Raw genomic sequence first — 20,635 nt, forward strand, 5'->3', positions numbered from 1 at the left:
TACACTTGAGCTCTGCAGCTGCAGCCTACCCTGCCACATGGCAGATCCTGAGCTGATTTAATTACAGACTTCTGCAAGAAGCCATCCAGACCGACTCCAGGTCAGCTGATGGCTTTTGAGGCTTCTTTTCACTAACAGTTATTACAAGGACTGAAAATGTCTGTGCCTGTGATCAAAACACTTTTTCTTTTCCTTTCAACCAAAACACATTTCTACTGCCCAAAGTATGAGCAGTTTTCAGCTCATAGAACTTGCCCACCTAAACAATATGGCAGTTTGTCAGAAACCTGGTAGGCCTGCAATAGTCTCTCTTACAAAATACTAACAGCTCATACTCCTCTTCAGTGTCATTCTCAAACTTGGTTCAGAGGGAGGGAATTAACATCTGGGTTACAGATCAAAGCACCCAGGACCCTGTTACAATTGGAATCCGAGGAAAAGGATTTGGTGCTTCCTGCATCTGTGGGATAACAGAATGCTGTCAAACCGCTGAAATTTCTTGTTCTTCTTCATCATGTACCTTTTATAACAAACTTTAAAATGAAAACACCATAAAGGCTCTTTGGATAACTGATAACTACTGCTCCAAAACCAACTTTTGAACAACTTACCTGCCCTGTGGCTTACGCTGTGCAGACTGTATGCGTAAACCCTGAGAAGACCCCAGGTGAATAAAACTTGAAAACCCCACAAAATTTTAAGAAGTAAGTTTTCTAGTTCCCAAGCCCACACTCAGCTCCTTAGCATTTCTTGAATGCAAAACTGGTTAACCTAAACATACACAATCTTAACCTGCCTGTCCAGAATCTGGCAGACAGGCAGCTCAAACGCATCCAGTGCTTTGGGAAAGGCTACCAGGGGCTGTAGGGCATTTCCTCATGTGAACACTCAGTGTCCTTCTCTTGTTCTTTCCTCATCAAAAAGTGTCCCTCTCCCAGCTCTGAAATAACTGATCTGTTTTCAGACCATTACCTTGCCAGTAAATCATTTCAGGTCTCAAGTGCAAAGTCTCTTCTGCTCATATGCCAAACATTATGGTCACACACTTTTTGATGAGATGTTAGATGTACGCACTTCAGAATTATTAATTTAATCCCAGAATCTATATGGATCCACACTGGATAAATGGGTGAAAATCAAGAATGCTTGCTTATGAAAGGGAATGACTACTTTTGAACTTGTGGCTGGAATTTCTGATCACAAACACACCTGTAAATGCTCTGCTTGGATTATCATGCTACTGGGTCCTGGCTGCTGGCAGACTCATATTTTCCTGAGCCCATTCAATCTGAAACAGTTACAGCACAGTTCTCAATTGTTCTAGTAACTGCTGATGCAGTGGTATCCCTGCTGCATTTGCTGGCTCTATGCAACTTTTTATGATCCAGATCTACACCCAAACCCTGCTTCAGACAGATTCTCCCCATGCAACTCAAACGGGAGGCAGCACCCGTGTTCACTCTCCCCCTGTACTGAGCGAGGACAACTGACAGGTTTGATAGATCCACCTTGCTTCTTGAGAGCCTAGTGAATGCTAGGGCTGCTCTAACAAGGCATTCTTTGCTCCAGGATGGGGGAAAAAAACAACCAAAAAACAAATAAACAAACAAAAGTAAGTTCAGTCCATCAGATAAAAAATGCAGCTGCTACCCTCCTTCCTGGAAGGCAGCAGGACCCCTCAAGTAAGCCAGAGGTCTTCTGGCACTCCCTGGATGCCAGGGAATGGATCGCCTCTCTTCAGCAGAAGCTCATTTTTGTCTGTGTCTTCCAACTTCCTTCCCAGGATCACATCTAACCCCCAGCCTGTGCCCCAGGATCTTGTCCTTTAGCAGAAAGCCACATTTATGTGCTGCCTATTCCCAAAAACAACGCAGGTGTGCAATGAAGTTCTAAAAGGGTTTGCTCTATGACAATATTTTGGCACAAAGGCTCCCGTATATTATGCCTGGTAAACCTTTATTCAGTTTAAACTGTCTCACCTGGGCAATGTGGCCTTGTGTGACACCAAGCACTCGGCATCCAGAGGAAGGCAACATCTCAGGTGATGCTGCTGGAGAAGCCAAAGCATTTGCCCCAGCTCAGAAAGAGACCCATCACCAGTAATTTTCTTCCTTGTGCACTTTTAAATTGTTTTTTATGTTAACTTCTCACGACGGCTTTGCAGACAACCTCAGCTCAAAGCGTAAGTGAACACTCACCCATATTCTAAAAATTCTTACGGAGTGACCAGTGTGGGACTCAGCCTTGTGGGCCTGCAAAAGGAAAAAATGGGTGCCCACGTTTAGCTGTGTCAAATTTAGAGAACAGTTTAAATACATCAGCTTTTTGTTTGCAGTCCAAAGAGCAGATGGTGGTTTAAATATTTTTAAAAGGTTGGTATGGGATGGAGCACAGACCCACAGGAATGTCTCTCACCCTTAAGACAGCACTGTGCAGTGATGTAATTATTAGATATAATTAATTAGATGTAATTCATTAGGTGTAATTATTCTCACTGTTTTTCTTGATTTTTTTTTCCTTTTAAGTTTTTCTGGAGACAGGAACAAGGTAAAGTGTTGTCAGCTCTACGTTTTAAAGCCAACCTTTAAACCATTTCATCAGACAATTCTGCTCTCACAGTTTTTTTTATCTGTCTGGGGAACAATTCCATAATTCACCTCTGTTAATGAGTTTTAGGAAGTTGCACGTGTGCTAGCTACTATACCTCCACAGAAATAAATACTTTTTGTAAACTGCAAGAGTTCCCGACGAATTCCTTCAAGAGCGCTTTGCTTTCTTCCACAAACCAGCCAAGTTCTCAAAAAAAAAAAAAAAAAAAACTTGGAAAAGCACACTCGTGCAACACGTTAAAAACCGTGGAACAACGAAGCGGGCGAGCACTCGGGCGTTTTGACATCCACCCGACGTCTCTCGCGCGTTGTTTTCACGCGGCCGGCGGCGAGCAACGCCGGTCGGCGGCGAGCAACGCCGGTCGGCGGCGAGGAACGCCGGTCAGCGGCCAGCAACGCCGGTCGGCGGCGAGGAACGCCGGTCGGCGGCCAGCAACGCCGGTCGGCGGCCAGCAACGCCGGCCGGCGGCGACTCGCACAGCTGGAGCAGCGTCCGGAGGCGCTCTCCCAAGAGGTGAATTCACCACTTCTAGGGACAAAGAGCGGCTTTCCCAACAAACAGAGGCGGTTCAGTTCCCGCTGCAGAAAACACTTGCATGCCTTGTGCTGGAATACACAGAAGGAAAAGTAAAGCACCGGCCAAAGCCGCAGGAGCGCGGCTCGCGCAGAGGCGCTTCCCCGCCACAGCGCGGTTCGTGCGAAGGCGGGAGCGCGGCGGGACCCCCCCGTGCCGGCCGCGGGGGCGAGGGGGGCGACGGGGGGGGGGGGGGGGCCGCAGGAGCGAGAAAAGCGAGAAGAGCGAGAAGAGCGAGAAGAGCGAGCGGCGCCCGCGCCCCGACCCCCTCCCCGCGCCATGACGTCACGGGCGCCCCCCCCCTCCCCGCGCCATGACGTCACCGCGCCTGCGCCAGCCCCCTCCCCTCGCGCCTCCCCGGACCCCTCGAGCGGGCGGTTGGGGGCGTGGCCCCGCCCCCCCCACCCCGCGCGCGTGCGCGCGCGCCCCCGGCGGCGCCCGCCCCCGTGACGGGGTTTGCGTGACGGCGGCGGCGGCGCCGGGAGCACGCGCGCGCGCGCCCGCCCGCCCTTCGGTACCGCGAGCGCCTATCGCGACAGCCGGTCGCGACCGCCGCCTCTCCGCCGCCGCCTCCTCCTCGCGCCCGGGAGCGGAATCAGCGCCCGCGCCTGGGCTCCCCCCGCCCTTCCCCCCCCCCCCACTATTATCCTCCCTCCCGGCGCTCCCGCCCGCCCGGGAACGCGCGCCCCGCTCCCGCCCGGCGAGGGAGTGACCCGGCGCTGCCGCCCGCCCCGATCCCCTCCATGGCTCCCGCGCCGCCCCGCTGAGCCGGAGCCGCCCGCCGGGAGCCGCGGCTGAGCGCGGGAGGGAGGGGGCGGGAGGGGGGTGGGAGGCGGGGGCGCGGGGGGTGCGACACGCGCGGGGAGCGGCGGCGGCCGCGGCAGGAGGCGGAGGAGGAGCGGCAGGAGCGGGGAGTCCCGGCGCGGCCGCGGGAGCCCCGGGCGGGCGGGCGGCGCTGGGAGCGGCCGGGATTTACCGTGGTGGCGGTGGGCGCTGAGCGGCGGGGGAGCCGGGCGTCCCCGGGGCCGCCGCCTCTCGGGCTGAGCCCCCCCGCCCGGACCATGGCCGACGACGACGTGCTGTTCGAGGACGTGTACGAGCTCTGCGAGGTGATCGGCAAGTGAGTGCGGCGGGGAGCGGGCAGGGCAGGGCTGGGCTGGGCTGGGCTGGGCGGGGGGAGCGCTGCCCCGCGCCCCCCGCCCGCACCGGGCACGGGGATGCTCCGCCCGGGACCCACCTGAGTCGCCGCCGGCGGGTCCGTGCGGGGTCCGGGTTCCCCCCGTGGCCCGTGCCCACCGTCCTCGTCACACGGGAGGCGGAAGGGGGAGAAGTGACCCCATGTTTCCTCAGCCACCATGATTAACCACCTCGCCATCGCTCAGCCTGGCTGCAGCAAGCGGCAACCACTTCCCACCCCTTTTCTTCTCCTCCCCCCCGATATCCCATTCCTGGCACACCCATCAAGGATTGCCTCTTAGGGAAGGGAAAGGGAAGATAGCTCTCTGTAGATCCACCTATTCACCGGGTGTCTGCATATTTGTGCGCCAGGTGTTGGGTTTTCCTCTTCTTTGCTGCATAATAACCAGCTTGGTAGTGGCGCTCGGGTAGTGCTCGGTTCTCGTGCGGATCCATCACTCTGGTTCGTGTGGAAATGGAGAAGTACAAGGCAGGAGGAGTGCTTGGCCTTTTGAGTCTTATTATGCAACTGCTGTTAAACCGATGCTCGAGGCTTGTATGAAACCTGGGAGTTGAGGCAGTGGCTGGCGTTCCCCAGCTGCTGTTTCGGGTTAGCACTGTTGGATGAAAATGACAATTCGAGTCACCAAGAAAATGCAGAGACTCCCCCAAATCAGATGGTGATAAAGAATAAAACCTGAACTCCATTCTCCCCTGCCCCCGTATTTCTGTGACTGCTCAATTTTGAAATGCATTCTTTGTTTCTTCGTCATCTTTCATGTCTTTTCTCTAGTTGTGTCTGTGTTGCAAAAAGGACAGGAAAGATACCATGATACTGAGACTGCCTAATTTTCTGTGTGTCTGATTCCGAAGCTGAGATTGCTCTGCAAGCCTTAGTAGTGACACTGTTCAGCGTGCTTGGAGTTTTTTTCTTCTTGACAATGGATTTTATGAGAATAATTGACTTGTGTTTTGGTTATAAACAAAGAATGTTTCCTGCATGTATTCTCTTGCCTGCTCTCCACCCTGATACTTTTCAGTGTATATGGAGTGCTGTCTGCTTTCAAAGCCAGGGCTAAAAATATTCTAGAATTAATCTTTTCTCGGGATTATACTGAAATGCTGGTCTTGGACATAGCAGGTGGCTTTGTTGTCAGCAGAAGTTTCAGCACTCAGTTCTGTTGTTTCACAAGACACTGCTACCTTGCTCCTAACACAACTTTTTAAAATATTAAGCTCCAAGGGCCTTGTTTGCCATCATAAATGGTATGTGATTGCTTTGACTTGATGCTGTTGAGGAGCTTCCGTAGGAGCAAAACTCTTGTTATTGAAGTGTTTTGAATACAATTTTTGGCATGCTCCTTTCATAAGTGGTTTTATGCTAACCACTGCAGTTCACACTCGGTTTTGTTCCTGCCCGCTTGCCATTAGGAGGAAGGTGCAGTGCTTATGCATGACCGCACACCCTTTCAGAGGATGGATGATCGATTCACGGGGGGCCAGATGTTTGCACATCTCCACTGACTTTTTGTTCCGTGGCTGGAGAATTTCGAAGCCAGAGCTGAAGACCGGTGGATTAGGTGTTAGCTGCAGAAGTTCCACACGAGATTTAGGTAGTGTAGAGAGTGTTGTGATGTAACTAGATCTAACAGATAAATATTGAATCACAGCAGCATGACGATGCCAAGAACACTGTAGCAAAAACAGGGTGTATCACTGAAAATAGCAGCAGTGGTGGTGTGAAGGGCTGGTAGCTGGTTGTGATTACTCAGGTTTTTCCGCACAGATGTCGAGTCTGTCCTCTAAAAAAACCTAAACATTTAAAATATAAACACACAGCTTTCATGTACAATTTATGAGTGGTATTCCTATTTCTTTGCAGTGCTACACAGGTAAATTCCAGGGGACCGCAGGTGCAGCATCTTTGTTTAGCTTACAGATTCTGGGTACCACCTTGCCTGTCCATAAGAAACTTCAGGAAAGCTGCTGTAAATCTGCTATGAATTGCTACATATACATCTAACTAAACATCTTTCAGTGAAACATACACTAAATGTCTGCATGTCCCTGGGATTTGTTATTGATTGGTACACTGATTTAGTTCTTGCAACTAACACATCTGCCTCCGATTTGCATTTCGGACACATGAAATACTAAAATGTGTAATTTATCTTTCCTAAATAGGTAGTTACCACTATCACTTAAGACAGTAAAAGGTATTTTCATGAAGGGTGTGGGAAAGAGGTCTTTGCCCGTAAAAAAAAAAAGTGTTTAGTCAAAGTTCCCATACAATTTGCTAGAGAAATCAGGAGATACTTTCTTGGCTGACAGTAGACAGTCCAATTTGTTGAGGCATATTCTGATCTTTAGGATAAGCTTTAAACACTTCTAAATACAATAAACTGATAAGACTGACTTTGAGTAAATGCAGCAATAATAGCTTTTGGTGAGGAACAATTACAGGGTAATAGTATATGAATGAATTGATAGGAATGACAATGATAAACTGTTTATTATGTGACATTTAGTGTGTTTAAGTTCTGCAAGCATGCATTTTTCATTTTAAGGGGTGTGGGTGGAAAGAAAGGCCAGAAGGGATAGAGAGAAATTCTAGTTCATGTTTTTATTAGAAAAAAATGTTAGGGGAAATCCTATGTTGCATATATTTCCAGTATACCTTTCCATTGCTGAAAGCTATATGAAAATACAAATTGGAATAACAATCCCAATTTCTCATTGAACTTTTTAAAGTGGCATTTATGACACTAACATTAGTCATGTATTTTTACTTAACCAAACGTGTTATGTTTGAGGTTACTCTCTCTTCAACTTGGCTGACACAAGCATTCTTCAACAAGAAATAAATTGGGAATTTCTTTATTAGCCTTCAAAAATGTGTTAACATATCTCAGGATAAGTGATAGTGATGAAAAATACAAGTGTGCCATTTTTTTTCTAACTTGCTTCCAGGTGACTTTGAAGAGATTCTCCCTGTGTATTGGTTGAGAAGTACACAGTCTAAAATCTTTAAGGCTGTTCCTATGTGGATCAGACCATGTGTTTGATTGACAGCTCACAGATAGTAGTGCTAAGTGTACTTGTTTATGTTTATTTTTTATTCGAATTTTCATTCAAAATGCCTTGAGTAGTTTACAAAATGTAGTAGGTGTAAAATTGAAACATCTTGGCTACTCATCCGAGGTGCAGACTGTTCTATCATAGGAGCTCCACATACGCATAGCAGGAGATTTCTTTATGCCAGAGAGAGAATGCCTGTCTTCAGTTGGTGTTGAATCTAGAAGAGTGAGGCGAGGTTTTTATGATAGAGCCTTGTTCTGCAAGGACTTTATTTTAAATTACGTGGTTTTACATTTCTGTACCTCCTAAGATCCATATCAGTTTATGTTAGCATTAGAGGAGAACCATAAAGATTGTCTGACCTTTCTAACAGTAGGACTTGCTTAAAATTTCTCTAAATGTTTAAGTTGTAAATACAATGGGATAAAGATGATAGATATTTCTTTGTGTTTAGAAGGGCTTTAGTCACAATTGAAGTCATTAATCCTGGGGTGCATTAGGAAGAGCGTGGCTGGCAGGTGAAGGGAGGGGATCCTGCCCCTCTGCTGAGCCCTGTGAGGATCGCCTGGAGTGCTGTGTCCAGCTCTGGGCTCCTCAGGACAGCACAGACACGGAGCTGGAGTGGGTCCAGTGCAGGGTGACAAAGATGATGGAGGGACTGGAGCATCTCAGTGAGGAAAGGCTGAGGGAGCTGGGCCTGTCCAGCCTCGAGAAGAGAGGGCAGAGAGGGGCCCTGGTCCCTGTCTGCCAGTGTCTGCAGGGAGGGCCAGGGGACGGACCAGGCTCTGCTCCGTGGGGCGGTGGGACAAGAGGCAACAGGCAGATTGACGCACAGAAGTTCCACCTGAACATGAGGAGGAATTGCTTCACTGTGCAGTGACCGAGCACTGGAACTGATTGTCCAGAGAAGGGTTGGAGTCTCCCTCACTGGAGATATTCCAGAACCATCTGGATACAGTCGTGGGCCATGTGCTGTGAGATGACCCTGCTTGAGCAGGGAGGTGGGACCAAATGACCCACAGTGGTCCTTTCCAGCCTTACCCGTTCTATAATACTAATAGTCACTGAAATGGTCCATTTCTGTAATTTTTTTCTTCTGTTTGTGGGCCATATATGCCATCATGTGTGTAGTGGTGCAGTTGTTGGCATTTCCAGTACCCAAGGATAGCATGATGTTTGGTGCTAATGCTGTCAGAGCTTCCAGGACGTTCTCTGCAAACTTGGTTAAGGCTAATCCTCTTCTGCACTGCAAGTGAAAGGATTTTAGTTTGTTTTCATCCCTCTTTGCTCTGTGATGGGATGAATCTCTCTGCTTGGGCTCTTGCATCTAGTAAAGAGTAGTTAAAGAGCAAGAGCCAGCAGGCATTGTTCCTTTCTCCCTCCTCCTTTCCAGACTGCCAACACTGCTGGAACACCACTGAGCTGGGGATGCAAAGTCATTGGACAGGGTTTGGTTGGTTGGTTTTTTTTTTTCATTAAAATCTGAAGATTTCTAGTCCACTGAAGTCAGACAAGGGGTGGTGGTTGCAATTCCATCCTAAGCTCTTACCTGGAGTTGGAGGTGCTTTAGATTTATGCTTCAGTCTGGGAGTGTTCAAGGGAAAGGATGACAGAACTTGTGGATTCCTTGTCCAAGAAATACTTAAAACTTTTAATAATTGTAATTATTGTGGTGACAAAACTATGTAGAGGTATTTTGATGGTTTCAGTGGTATTGTTTTTCATTATTGCCTCCAATTTCAGTCACAGGAGTTAGAATGCTGTTGACTCAAACATGCTTTTACTCTAGTACACTGTTGCGATTTTGCATGTCCTGTAAAACCAATGCAAATAACTGATAGGTGTAATTAATGACAAATCAAATGGAAATGTGAAACAGCTGTAGTATGTACTCACTGTTTGTAAAGGCGGGGAAGGGAACTTCTTGGGAATATGACAACCGATTTGTCTAGTTTAGCTTTTGAGTTTTTTAGTGCTGTTTGAAACTCTCTGCTAATAAAACATTCTTGGCTGTTGTCTCTGTTACAGTACATAAGAGTAACAGATTATGATAAATGCTTGATTTAAGCATGAGGTCATAATGTGCATTTCTTCAGGAAAATAGTGGTTGATTATTTGTAAGTATAATTGCTAGAGTATATCCTTAGGTGAGTTATTTTACTATGGATTTTAGCTGTTGCAGTGACCCGTTACTACTTAAGAGGCTCTGTCTAATTAAGAGAAGCAGCTGAACACAGAATAGAATGAACAGACCTGGTTGCAGAGTACAACATTCCAACCACTACTCTCTATTTGTACGGCTTTTTCTAGTATTGATAACCAGCAGCATTCTTGGGTACATCCTTCTTGAGGAAAAATTCCTTCATGGAAAAGGTTCCTAAGCTTTGGAATGCCCAGGGGGTGGGGGTTGGAGGGGTCACCATCCCTGGAGCTGTTCATGAGATGACTGGATGTGGCACTCAGTGCCATCCATGGTTGAGTTGGCAGGGTGGTGATGGGTGAGAGGTTGGAATCGATGATCTTGGGGATGTTTTTCCAACATTAATGATTCTGTGATTGTTATGATGTGAACAAGACAGCTGTAGTGATTGGGAAGTTGAGGATTGCTTGACAGTGGAGTTTGGAGGAACTTGATCTGGGAAAATACAAACTGAGAAAGATTGTGCAGGGGCTTTGCAAATATGTTCATGTGTTTAAACACCTGAGAGAAGGAAGGGTCAAAAATGAGCAAATCTGAGCATACTAGTCCTGTGTAATTTCAGCCTGAAAGTTTGAAGATTTTAGACCAGTTCACTACTGAGATTCTGGATCAGATGTCTGTGAGAAGTTGTGGGATGAAAAAACTGACCTTGACTTGAAGATTTGCTAAGTTAGGAGTTTGATCTTTTTATCAAAATAGTATGAAGCTTCAGAAAAATAGGGGCCAGGCTTCAGGACTCAAGTGATTCCTGATTCAATCTTTTGAATTTCAATTCAAATACAATACTTAAGATAAAATTCTCCGGGATAAAGAAATATTAGGGTAAGAAGAGAGACACATTTTATGTTAACAACCACTCACCTACTTAACCCTCTGTCTGATACACTGTGCTTTTCTATAATCTTTTATACAGATGTCACTACTATGAAAGGTAATCAAGCATTATTAACCTCAGTATGATGTTTCCAAAGATCACTTCTCAGAAGCTTGTAGTCATATTAAATGTGTCATCTAAGGAAGGATGACTGAAATGAGTGGTTGTTGTAAGTAGGTATTTTGTGCCGAATTGTGGAGTTGATAAAAACAACTCTCATGAATGGAGTACTTTTTTTTTTTAATATACAGCGTGACTATTGGCATGGCCAGAACTATCACTCCCAGCTGTTAAAAAAATTAGACTTGCCTCTTGAGATAGTGTAGTCCTCAGCTATTCCCACCAAAAGAACCCCAAGAAACTTTTATTGTTCTTTGCCTACATCAGGTAAGTGTGTAAGAGGATACCTTGGTAAGGCACCTAAAGCATGGGAAGAAAGTACCTTAAGTTCATTTAAGGCTGTAAACTGAACTGTGTTTTCTGTGCCAAGTTAGTACCTTCTCTTCATAAACTTGTGCTGCATTCAGAATGGGTTACAGTGTTCCTTGGGAGGTGTCTTTTGGTGCAAGGAATGCTGCCCTTGTTGGAAACAGCAGTGCACAGCAAAACTGTGGCATTTCAGTTACCTTTGTGTTACTGGGTATTTAAGCTCCCTTTTACCAGTATCTTTTTTTGGAGGTGATAACAGTGAAATAAGGTTCAAATAATTTTTGGAGCTTGGCCATAAAAGACCTTCACATTGTAATAAGGGTTTATTTTTTCACTTAAGTTTATATGAGAAGCAAAGTCTTTCCAGAGATAATACTAAAAAACTTTTACAGGATAAATTTAGGACTAAAAGAACTGAAGGCTATAGCCTAATGTATTCTCACAGGACAGAATTGAATGTACCTTGGTTAACAAGTGCTTTGCTCTTTTACTTTCATCACTTTTTTCCTAGAATAGGATAAGAAAGGGTAGCCAGAAATTTAGTCCTTACCTTCTATCTTTGGTTGCAGTGTTCGAGGTGCAGTGGGGCTGTGCTTTCCTTCCAGGCTTAGCAATTGTCAGAATTCTTATGTTATCAATATTTTGCCAATTTCTGTATTGACGTAACTTTTTCAGAAGTCAGTAGTTAGAACATGTTTTCAGCACCTGAAAACATTTGTAGTTGATGCATAGTTCTTATAAACTCACAAAGTTCATTGTCTGTTTAAGAAGTACTGAATATTTGCCTTCCACCAGGGATTCTAAGTAGCATTTGGTTTAATAGATTTTTACTTGGCTCCTTCACCTGTTTCTTTGGCTACCCAATGGGAGGTCACTGCTTGCAGCTACTCTGATTTTATTTTTAACTAACATCTTCATTTTCTTTTCTGGATTGTGTGGACATAAGCAGTTATTCCTAGCATTTAGTATTGAGTGAATTTCCTAGGATATGTGAACTAAGAAAGTTGTACAAAACTTTCCTCTGAACAGATTTTTTAGAAGTAAAAGCTGGTGTGTGCAGGCATTTACATTAGTTCAAAATGTGTTCTGTTCAGTTGTATGGAAGCACTTTAAGGCAAGTTGCAAAACTAGTTTTATTTTATCAAAGTGTCAGTTCTGTTGCAGCTGAGATTAAGAAACCCTTAGAATTTCAAAGTGTGCCTTTCCTAGGAACACATTATTCTAGGGTAACTCGTGACTTCATATAAATTCAGCTACCAGGGTTTGGAAGGTAGTTGACTTTTGGGAATTTTTGATTCAAAGATCACTAGGAGTAAGGAAAGAAGTCTTAACTGTAGAGAGGTTGAGGCTTCTCAGGTCTTTCAGTCTTTAAGATACTCAGGGCTTCGTGGAATCTTTTTCTAGGTGTCTTGTTGTGTGGGTCTGTGAAGTAGATATAACAATATAACACCACCAAAAAAAAAAAAAAGTTCAGATTGTCCTGACCATCTCAGAATTTAGGTATGTTCCTTTATCTTCTTTTTTCTCCCACTTTCATTTTGGGGAGAGGGTCTACAAGTGAAACCTTTGGCTGTGCCCTTGATGTTCCAGCTTAGAGAAGGCAGCCAAAGGAGTGTGTTACTGTTTTGCTTCCACACTGCTCCAGGGAAATCCTGATAATCCAAATGGAGTTGTCAGCTGCCCACTTTCTCCTTTTTTTATTTTTTTTTTTTTTGGCTCCAGATGTTGCTCCTGATACTGAACAGAGGGGAACAGTTCTGAACCGTGGGAAAGCACTCATTTACACTCAATTAGAGGGATCAATACACCTGTAAATGGAAGGGATAGTGAAGGAGCAAGCAGGTAATCTTATCTCCCTTCTTCAAACCACTCCTCCACCCCCCTCCTTCTGGTTAGGAGAAGATGACAGAGGAGGTGGGAGTGAGGGTAGCCTGTGAAGATGACAAACAATTTAGGGAATTATATATTAAGTGATAGGATCTTTTCTATGTCAATAGTGAGCCAATATAGTAATTTTTCCTAGAAAAGAGCTTTGTGGAACTCTTTCTTTTTGCCAGGGTTGAACTTGAGTGCAGCAGCAGCAGATAGGTTGTGTTTGGATGGGTTTAGAGAAGAGACCTGTCTGCTCAGCACTTGGCTGGCTGCATGCAGAGCAGGAACCAGGGTGGGAATTGAGGTGAAATCCTGCACCTTTGTGATCCTGCAGCCTCAGTAAGTATATCATGATTTGTGAAGGAGAGCTGTGACAAGTTGTAGCTGTGCTGGAGGTTGTATAAACATGGCAGTAGTAGCCTTTCTCCTCTTTGTGCCCTGTGTGAAGGCATCTTGGCGACAGGAGCTGGATTAAGTTTGCTGCTGCTGGAAGAAGGAGGCATTGCTCTCAGAGATCTCGCTCTCTTTATGTGCCTGAAGTGATCCACCCTTCCCCTGTGCCAACTCCCATATTCACCTGATCTGTATGAGCCAGGTGCACCACAGAAATACTCACTTGCTGCAGTTTTTCTGCTGTTTTCACTGGCTTGACCAAACCTACAGTGCAGTCAGGGCTTGCTCAAGGTAGAAGACTCAGGGATGGAGAGAGATAAAGTGTGCAGGCACCTCTTCCCTCTTCTCACCTTTGGCAACAGTGAATTACTAAGACCATATAATAAAATGCTTTGTTAGGTTTTTTGTTTTTTTTTAAAGCATGTTTGGCTTTTTTTGTATAATTAGGAAGTTAGCTTCCAAATGCTTTTCTGCAGTAATCCAGACAATGGTAAGGAAAGGAGAAGAAAAAAGGGAAACAGATTGCTTTTTTGGAAAGGAAACGTTCCAAATTAACATGCAATTATTAACACATACAAAAAAGTGAGTTGTCTTTATGGCCTTAATTTGTTTTTTTCCTTCTTCCTATACATACAGACATTCCCTGTAATTAAAACCAAGCACTAACTTTACATCAAGACCTCACTTCATTCAGGATTTTAATTGGTGACACAGCCAGTTAAAATTAGGAAGGCAGCTAAGTCTGGAATTTTTATTTGTTGAATATTTGAATTAATTCTTTGAAAAATATTAGCTTTTTACGTGGTTAGATGTTCTTCAAATCTAAATGTGCATGTGCCTTGCTGGGTTCTTCAGAACTTAAAATGTTCACAGTTGAGTGTACTCTGAACAGCAAGTGTGCTTTGATGTTTGGGAGGAATTCTAATCTTTATAGAAACCAAATCTGTTCCTTCTGGTTCTGGTGTGATTGTGTGCAAAAGCTCTGATAGCATATTTAGGAATGTTGAAGAAATTCAAACCCAAGGTTTTCCCAAGCCACCTATTTTCAGATTTTGTTTTGCTCTAAACTTAAATATAAAAGGTGTGGTAGTGCCTTCTGCCTTTCTGTCTATTTGTTTTATTGGGGTTTTTTGTTTGGGTTTTTGTTTCAGGTCTTTTTAGGAAAAGTTCTGTGTTAGTGCATCTAGATCAAGTTGAGATTCAAAAGTGCCAACTTCCATTTACAGAAAACTGTCTTCCTTTCTACAGTCCCACAAAGTAGAAGTAGCCTCTTTCTTAGTGTGTTTGTGCAAGTATCTTAATTTCAGACCTTCAGCACTACAGATGTGAAAGAAACAAAAGGGGCTTTCAAAACTGAAGGTCAGACAGAACTGTTTTGCTCAGTTAGAGCTATTGATTAAGATTATTTTTCTTACTTTTTCCTTTCTGGAAAAAGCAGTTATCTGTTGGCCGAGTTTCTCGGATGTTCAGCCCTTAAGGTTCAATTATCTTTAAAAGCATAAAGTAAACAGGGTGCTTAAAATATCAGAAGTTCTTTCCCTAATCTTAGATCTCAAGTGTGTCAATTTTTTTTATCAGCTGCAGGCACTTGTAATTGTAAAGTATTCAAAACTTCATAGCTGCCATTGAGAGACACTTTGAGGATACTTTCTCAGCTCTTGCAGATGAATCTTCTTCCTTGGATTCTTAAAGTTGTCAAAAGTTCGAGTTGTCTGTTTGCTGTGTTAATAAGAGATGTTTTCAAATAGATTGCTGACTGTAGAGTTGTTTTGTGTTGTGTGTTTGAAATACTTAAAGTTTGCTCAGAACAGGGACAGGAATCGGATTTTTGCTTTGTGAAGATGATTCTCATGGATGCTTCATTTCCCTTCCTAGTGGATCTGGTGGCTTCGAAATGGTTCTATAAAACATCAGCAGGGAGTGTTAAGAATACCTTTGATTCCCGTATCTTCTAGCCTGGTGAGTGCTTTTGCAGGCACTGTGTGCTAGGGAAGGGTTTTGAGTGACCTGACTTCAGGAGGATTGCTCCAAGCACTGATGAGTAGCAGTGGCATGGGCTGACAAGTTCTGAGAACATGTCCCAGGGAGCAGCCAGGCAAAATCCACAGCAGAACTGTTGGTTTGGGTATTCTCCATGCTGGTGAGTTAGAATGTCTTTTGAAATGGTGCTTTTCAATATCCAGGATCCTTTAGGTGTTGTGTTAAACAGCAAACTCAGAAGTATAATCTGAAATTATTCTCAGGGATGCAGTTAAGAGAAAGGTGAGGTCACTCTGTGAACCTTCTGTGATTCTTTCCCTAAATATTGATTGTATTTCAGAATGTCTTAGATTCTCATATTGCTAATGTATTTTTTAAAAATGTAAAGTGTTCCAGAAAACTAATTTGGGAAATTCTCTTCTCAAAACCCAGACTATATCCAGCTTCTCAGTATTTGTTAAAGTTGCAAAGACAAGGAGGAGTGTAAGAATAATACCTTCCTGAAATGTGATTTCAGATATATGGCTGGAACATTCAGAAATCAGTGGTGACTCGTGAGAATATTGATGCATGTTAGAATTTAAACATGTGTGAAAGATGCTTTAAAATTCATTTTCTCAGATGTGCTAAAAATTGATCTATGAAGTTTTTGCATTTAAAAATAGAGCCTTACAGTGGTTTGTAGCTGTTCTTACTGATAGGTTTCTCTTTCTTTGTCACTGTTTGAAAAAGGAAAAAAAAAAAAAGAGAAAAAGCAACTTGAAATGTTTACTGTTTGGACAAAGCTGTAAGAATTACTCAGAACTTTTCATTTAACTTTTCCTCTTACACTGAGATGCTAGCTTGAGACTTTGCTGCCATCTCTAGTTTCTTGATGAAATTTATCTTGAGCTGCTATTTGGTCCTGCATTTTCATCTGTATTCTTAAAAAGACAGATTTGGGCTGGATTTCATGACTGCTGTTAGAAGAATTTGTTTTGTAAAGCTGGTATCAGTGGGGAAAATAGCTGTCCCCTGTGTTTTTTTTTTTTCCTGACAATACATTAGGGAGTTTTTCTAAGGAGAAATATCTTGTATTCTTAATATCTTGTATTCTTCTTTGTTGCACCTTTAGATACAGCTGTAGTTAATCAGACAGCCTCCTACGTTTTTAGCTCTCATTTTGGCTGTTAAAATTTGTAAGTCATGTTCCTGTTACTGTATTTACTGTAATAAAGTCTATTCTGTTGGTTGGTTATTGAATATGGAACAGTTTTGGGTTTTGCTAGTCTCTTCAGTACCAGCATTTTACTTCCAGTTTGAGTGTTAATATACCTGAATGGTTCTTAAATGTTTCTTTGGCAGTTTTCATTCTTTTTGCATTTCTTTTGTAATGTCATTCCTTGTTGCTCTGCCAAAGCTTCATTCTGGATTTTTTTTCTCTGCTTTGACTTACATTTCTTTTCCTATCAACTAACAACTTTTCCTAACAATTTGTATATGAAGTTTCACATGGTGTATTCTGGCTTAGACTGAGATCTTCTTCAGTTTTCTTCAGATTCACTGGGCTCCCAGCAGATTGTAGGATGGCTGTCAGTCAGAATTTTGCTCCCATGGAAACTGGCTTGCTGCAAAATCAAACTGCAGTTCCAGTGTCTGAAACCTGAGCTAACAGAAGGTTTCTCAGAGTTACAAGAACTTCTGAAAAAGTGTCATCATTTAACAGTTTTATCTTTGAATCTGCAGCCAACTGAGACTGTAGTGTTGAGACCTGTGTTTGTTTTCTGTAGAGGGAGTGGTACACGGTAACCTGTTCTGTTACTGTCTCAAAGTCCTGATGGCAGTTCAGATATTTAATGTGACTTTTTTTTTTTTTTTGTTGTTGTTGGTTGGGTTGGATTTTTTCCCCTGTAATAATAGCTGTAGAGGAAAGTGCTTTTCTTTTTGCAGGTTGACTTTGCCTCTGCAGCATTGAAAAAGTAAAGTTATGTAGCTTCACTGCTTCTGCCTAGAATTCAAGGAAGAGAGGTGGTTCTCTGCAGTGGAATTGTGTTCCTGTGAGCAGGTATGGAAGAAGGAAGTGTATCTGATCTCTTCTCACCAGGGGAAAATAAGATCTTGGCCTACTTGTCTTAGCAACCATGCTTCTCTGCCCAATCAGATTCTGGGAAAATAAGGGTTTTTCAGCAACAACACTTATAAAACAAGTGTTTTATACTTATGAAGTACAAACCTGCTCCACTCTTTCCTGTATACTCTAAGTAGCAGAACGTGCTTTTTGTACTTTTCACATTTTCTGCTTTATCTAATCTCTGTGATTTAGCAGGGAGTGGGGAGTGGTCCTCAAAAAAATCATTAAAAAATGCTGGGTTTTTTACTTTGCTGCTTTCTTTAGGCCGATGCTGTCTTACAGGATAACTCCTGAAATCTCAGGAAAAGTTCCATGCCTACTGCTCACATTAAAGGACTTCCAGAAATACAAATCTCCAAGAGAAAGGAGAAAGTTGTATCTTCAAAGTCTGAAGCATGTCTTGTACAGGAGTTCATGTTTTGTGGAAGATGTTACACCAATAAACTCATTTGAAGGGGTGTGTGATCCTGCCCTGTTAGTATGTCAGAGATAATATCAACACTGTATGTTGGGTTGGGTTTTATTTAAATATATCCACATGTAAATGGACTGGTAAAATGCTTCCATTTTGTTTGCCCATTCTCCTTCACTTCTAGCAAACATAAATATGATCTTCTATCCTGTCAGCTTAAATGCTTTTTGGAAATGTGTTGTTTATAAAGCTTTAGAAAATATGCTGCTCTTTAATGATATGCAAAAATCTTTAATCAGCAATCCTTCGAGTGGCTCAAATGCACAGAGGCGTGCTAAGTCCAAAATCACATTTGACTGAGTGCTAGTTAAGTATTTCACTTGTTTCGAGTTAAAACCCTGCAAAACCCCTATTTTTTTGTCTGCTTTAATGGATGGGAGCTGAGTTGTTGTAGCTAGAATCAGGAGCAAGTTGTTGATCCTGGCATACTTACTGCATGCAGTAGGAGGGAGAAGGAGGACAGTGTGGATCTGATGTGAAAGTATCCTCTATTTCTGTGGTTGTTGTTTTGTTCCCCAAGTGGTTCCAGATGTTTTCACAGTCCTCCCTAGCCCTTTTTCTCAGTAGAGCATGTTTTATGTTACTCCTCCTTTTTAACAGATAGGTTGGGAAGGGCTATTGTTCAGTATTAGTGAGCTAATAATCAACAAGGTAAATATGGTAGTATGGTTGGGAATGATCCAGTGTCCAAAATTCTCAGTGTGTTTATGAATGTTTGGTGATATTCAGAGTGGACTGAAAAAAGGGTTGTGTTCAGCTTCTCAGTATTATGTTGAAGGTGAGTTGCTAATTAAAAATTATTAGCCTATGCTCTTTTACTGGTTAAAATGACTTCTTGATGTAAATTCTTGAGAAAATGTGTCTAGTAGTAGAGATTCTAACTATAGTCAGATAGTTCCCATAAAAACAGTTTATTGAAATTGTCGTCCATGTTAGTTTATGTAAACAGTTGATAACATTTATGCAGTGTATGAAAATCTTACAGCTTTCTATAGGCAATTCTGTAAAATGGGAATTATCTCCTTGTGAGCATGTTGACAGCAAGTAGTAGAAAATACTCACAATATTAATGTCACGGTTCAAGTTTATCTTCATCTTGTCCAGAAAGGAGTTTCTTTGCAAGTGTTCATTTTCAAAACTTTTTATGTAGTAAAATGTATACAAAGAAGTTCTAAAAAAACCCTGTAAAAATCTTATTAAAATGTGTTCATTGAGATGTATTTCCCCCCACCTTTTTGTCATTTTTGTTCATGTTCTTGCTCTTTTGGGTGGCTAAACTAGACTGATAAAAAAATCAGATTAAAAAGTATCTTTCTCCCCTCACCCCTTTCATAAGTTTCCCACTCGGTCATTCTCTTCAGGGACTTCGGCCAGTTTTCCAACTACAGTGCAATTACTCTTAAAACTTTAATCTTCACCTGGATAGGAATTGGGGAGCAATGGAAACCATGAAAACAGTTAAACCAGGAAACCAGTTTATCAGAAAGGAGATTGTATGTCTGTATCTTTGGAAGGAGAACACAGATTATACTTTTTTTAATCTCCCAGACATATATTTTCTGCTTCTCAGTGGAATGATTACATGTGGTTGTCATGTGTTGGAAAACATTAGTGGGAGAAGGGGCCTTTCAGTGATGCTGCCTTAGTGGTACTTGGAATCTGTTTTGTCACAGAGGGGTATCACATAGTTAACACAATTATCTATTCCTTGAGTGTCACATGTAGAAATTCATTTGTTGAGAACCAGACCAGCACCTTTCATGAATGATCCAAAGGAAAAAAAAATAAAACCAAAAGCATGTAGAGGAGCATCAGGAGGTCATTAGCAGTTGTGAAGATACATATTTTTTTTAAATGCTTTTAGTTTGGCATAGCATTCCTCCAGCTTGTATTTGAAGTCACATTTGGACTAAACCCTTGATAATAAAGCAATTGTTTTAAAGCTTTGTTTAGACAGATACCTGTAGGAAGGACAAGACTTGTAAAGATGGAATTTTCTAGCCATATGAAAGGAGTCCTTTCTCCTTAAGAGATGAAATGAGGAAACAGTTGGAAATAATGGATCTTGTAAGTGTGGCTCAAGCCAAGTGCTGCTACCCTGGACATACAATTGAACTGTGACATCTGTGAACTATCTAAAATGATTTCTAGATACCTTATAGCGCTCTTTCATGGATTGTTCTCATTCTGGTTTTGGCCATACGATTTGGTTTTGGCTACAGAAGTTGGTGTTGAGTAAGATTTCCATAATAAATTGGGGGGTGGGAATCACCCTCTTGGTATTTGGAGAGAGCAGACCCAAGGTATACAGGAGATTGTATTTGTTTTAGATTCCAAGTCTGCACCCAGAGGGAAGGGAAGAAGCAAGATCTGAGTCTCAAGAGGTGTGCAGTACTGCTTTAGTCTTTTCAGTTGAACTTTAACCTAAAATGGGGAAAGGGGCTTTGCTTATTCAGTCTGTAGTATGAGTTTGCATTGAAATCAGGAATGGGATCTCCATTACTAGGGTAGTTAAGGTGGCACCTCTTGACCTACTCAGCTGCTTCTCACTTGAATGTGGAGAGAAGAAGCAGGTAATTGTGACCATCATTCTTCCTGGTTCCTTCTAGCATGTCACTGGGTCTTCAGGTAGGAGTAAATCAGACTTGGTTTTTTGCAAGGTAGGATAGGATTGAAATGAATGCTTGAACAAACTGATGTAAGAAAACCTTGCTGAGCTGCTGCAAGTCCTTATTTTAATTAGTACATTCAATTCTGAAATATGGCCTAAGCTTACCCAAGAGAGTTTTATAATAAGCTGATAAGTGTCTGTGGGGGCAAAAACAGGTTTGTTCATTTGCTTGTTTTAAAAGCACATGCCTAGCATAA

General features: G+C 42.8%; 1 protein-coding gene across 10 annotated transcripts in view; it reads left to right on the forward strand.

The window, feature by feature from the left end:
• The first annotated feature begins 4,026 nt into the window (after positions 1–4,026).
• CASK (calcium/calmodulin dependent serine protein kinase) overlaps positions 4,027–20,635 on the forward strand; it is a 186,304-nt gene continuing 169,695 nt past the window's right edge. For 6 of the 10 annotated variants that reach the window (XM_068179716.1, XM_068179718.1, XM_068179722.1 and 3 more), the window contains exon 1: positions 4,028–4,303. In XM_068179716.1, coding sequence (XP_068035817.1) covers positions 4,245–4,303 — 59 coding nt within the window. In that variant the 5' untranslated portion in view covers positions 4,028–4,244. Of the gene's footprint in view, positions 4,304–20,635 lie in introns of all 10 variants that reach the window. The other 4 variants (XM_068179712.1, XM_068179717.1, XM_068179719.1 and 1 more) reach the window with 2 other exon arrangements.

This window comes from Anomalospiza imberbis, chromosome 2, assembly GCF_031753505.1.
Source record: "Anomalospiza imberbis isolate Cuckoo-Finch-1a 21T00152 chromosome 2, ASM3175350v1, whole genome shotgun sequence".
In the NCBI taxonomy this organism is placed as follows: domain Eukaryota; kingdom Metazoa; phylum Chordata; class Aves; order Passeriformes; family Viduidae; genus Anomalospiza; species Anomalospiza imberbis.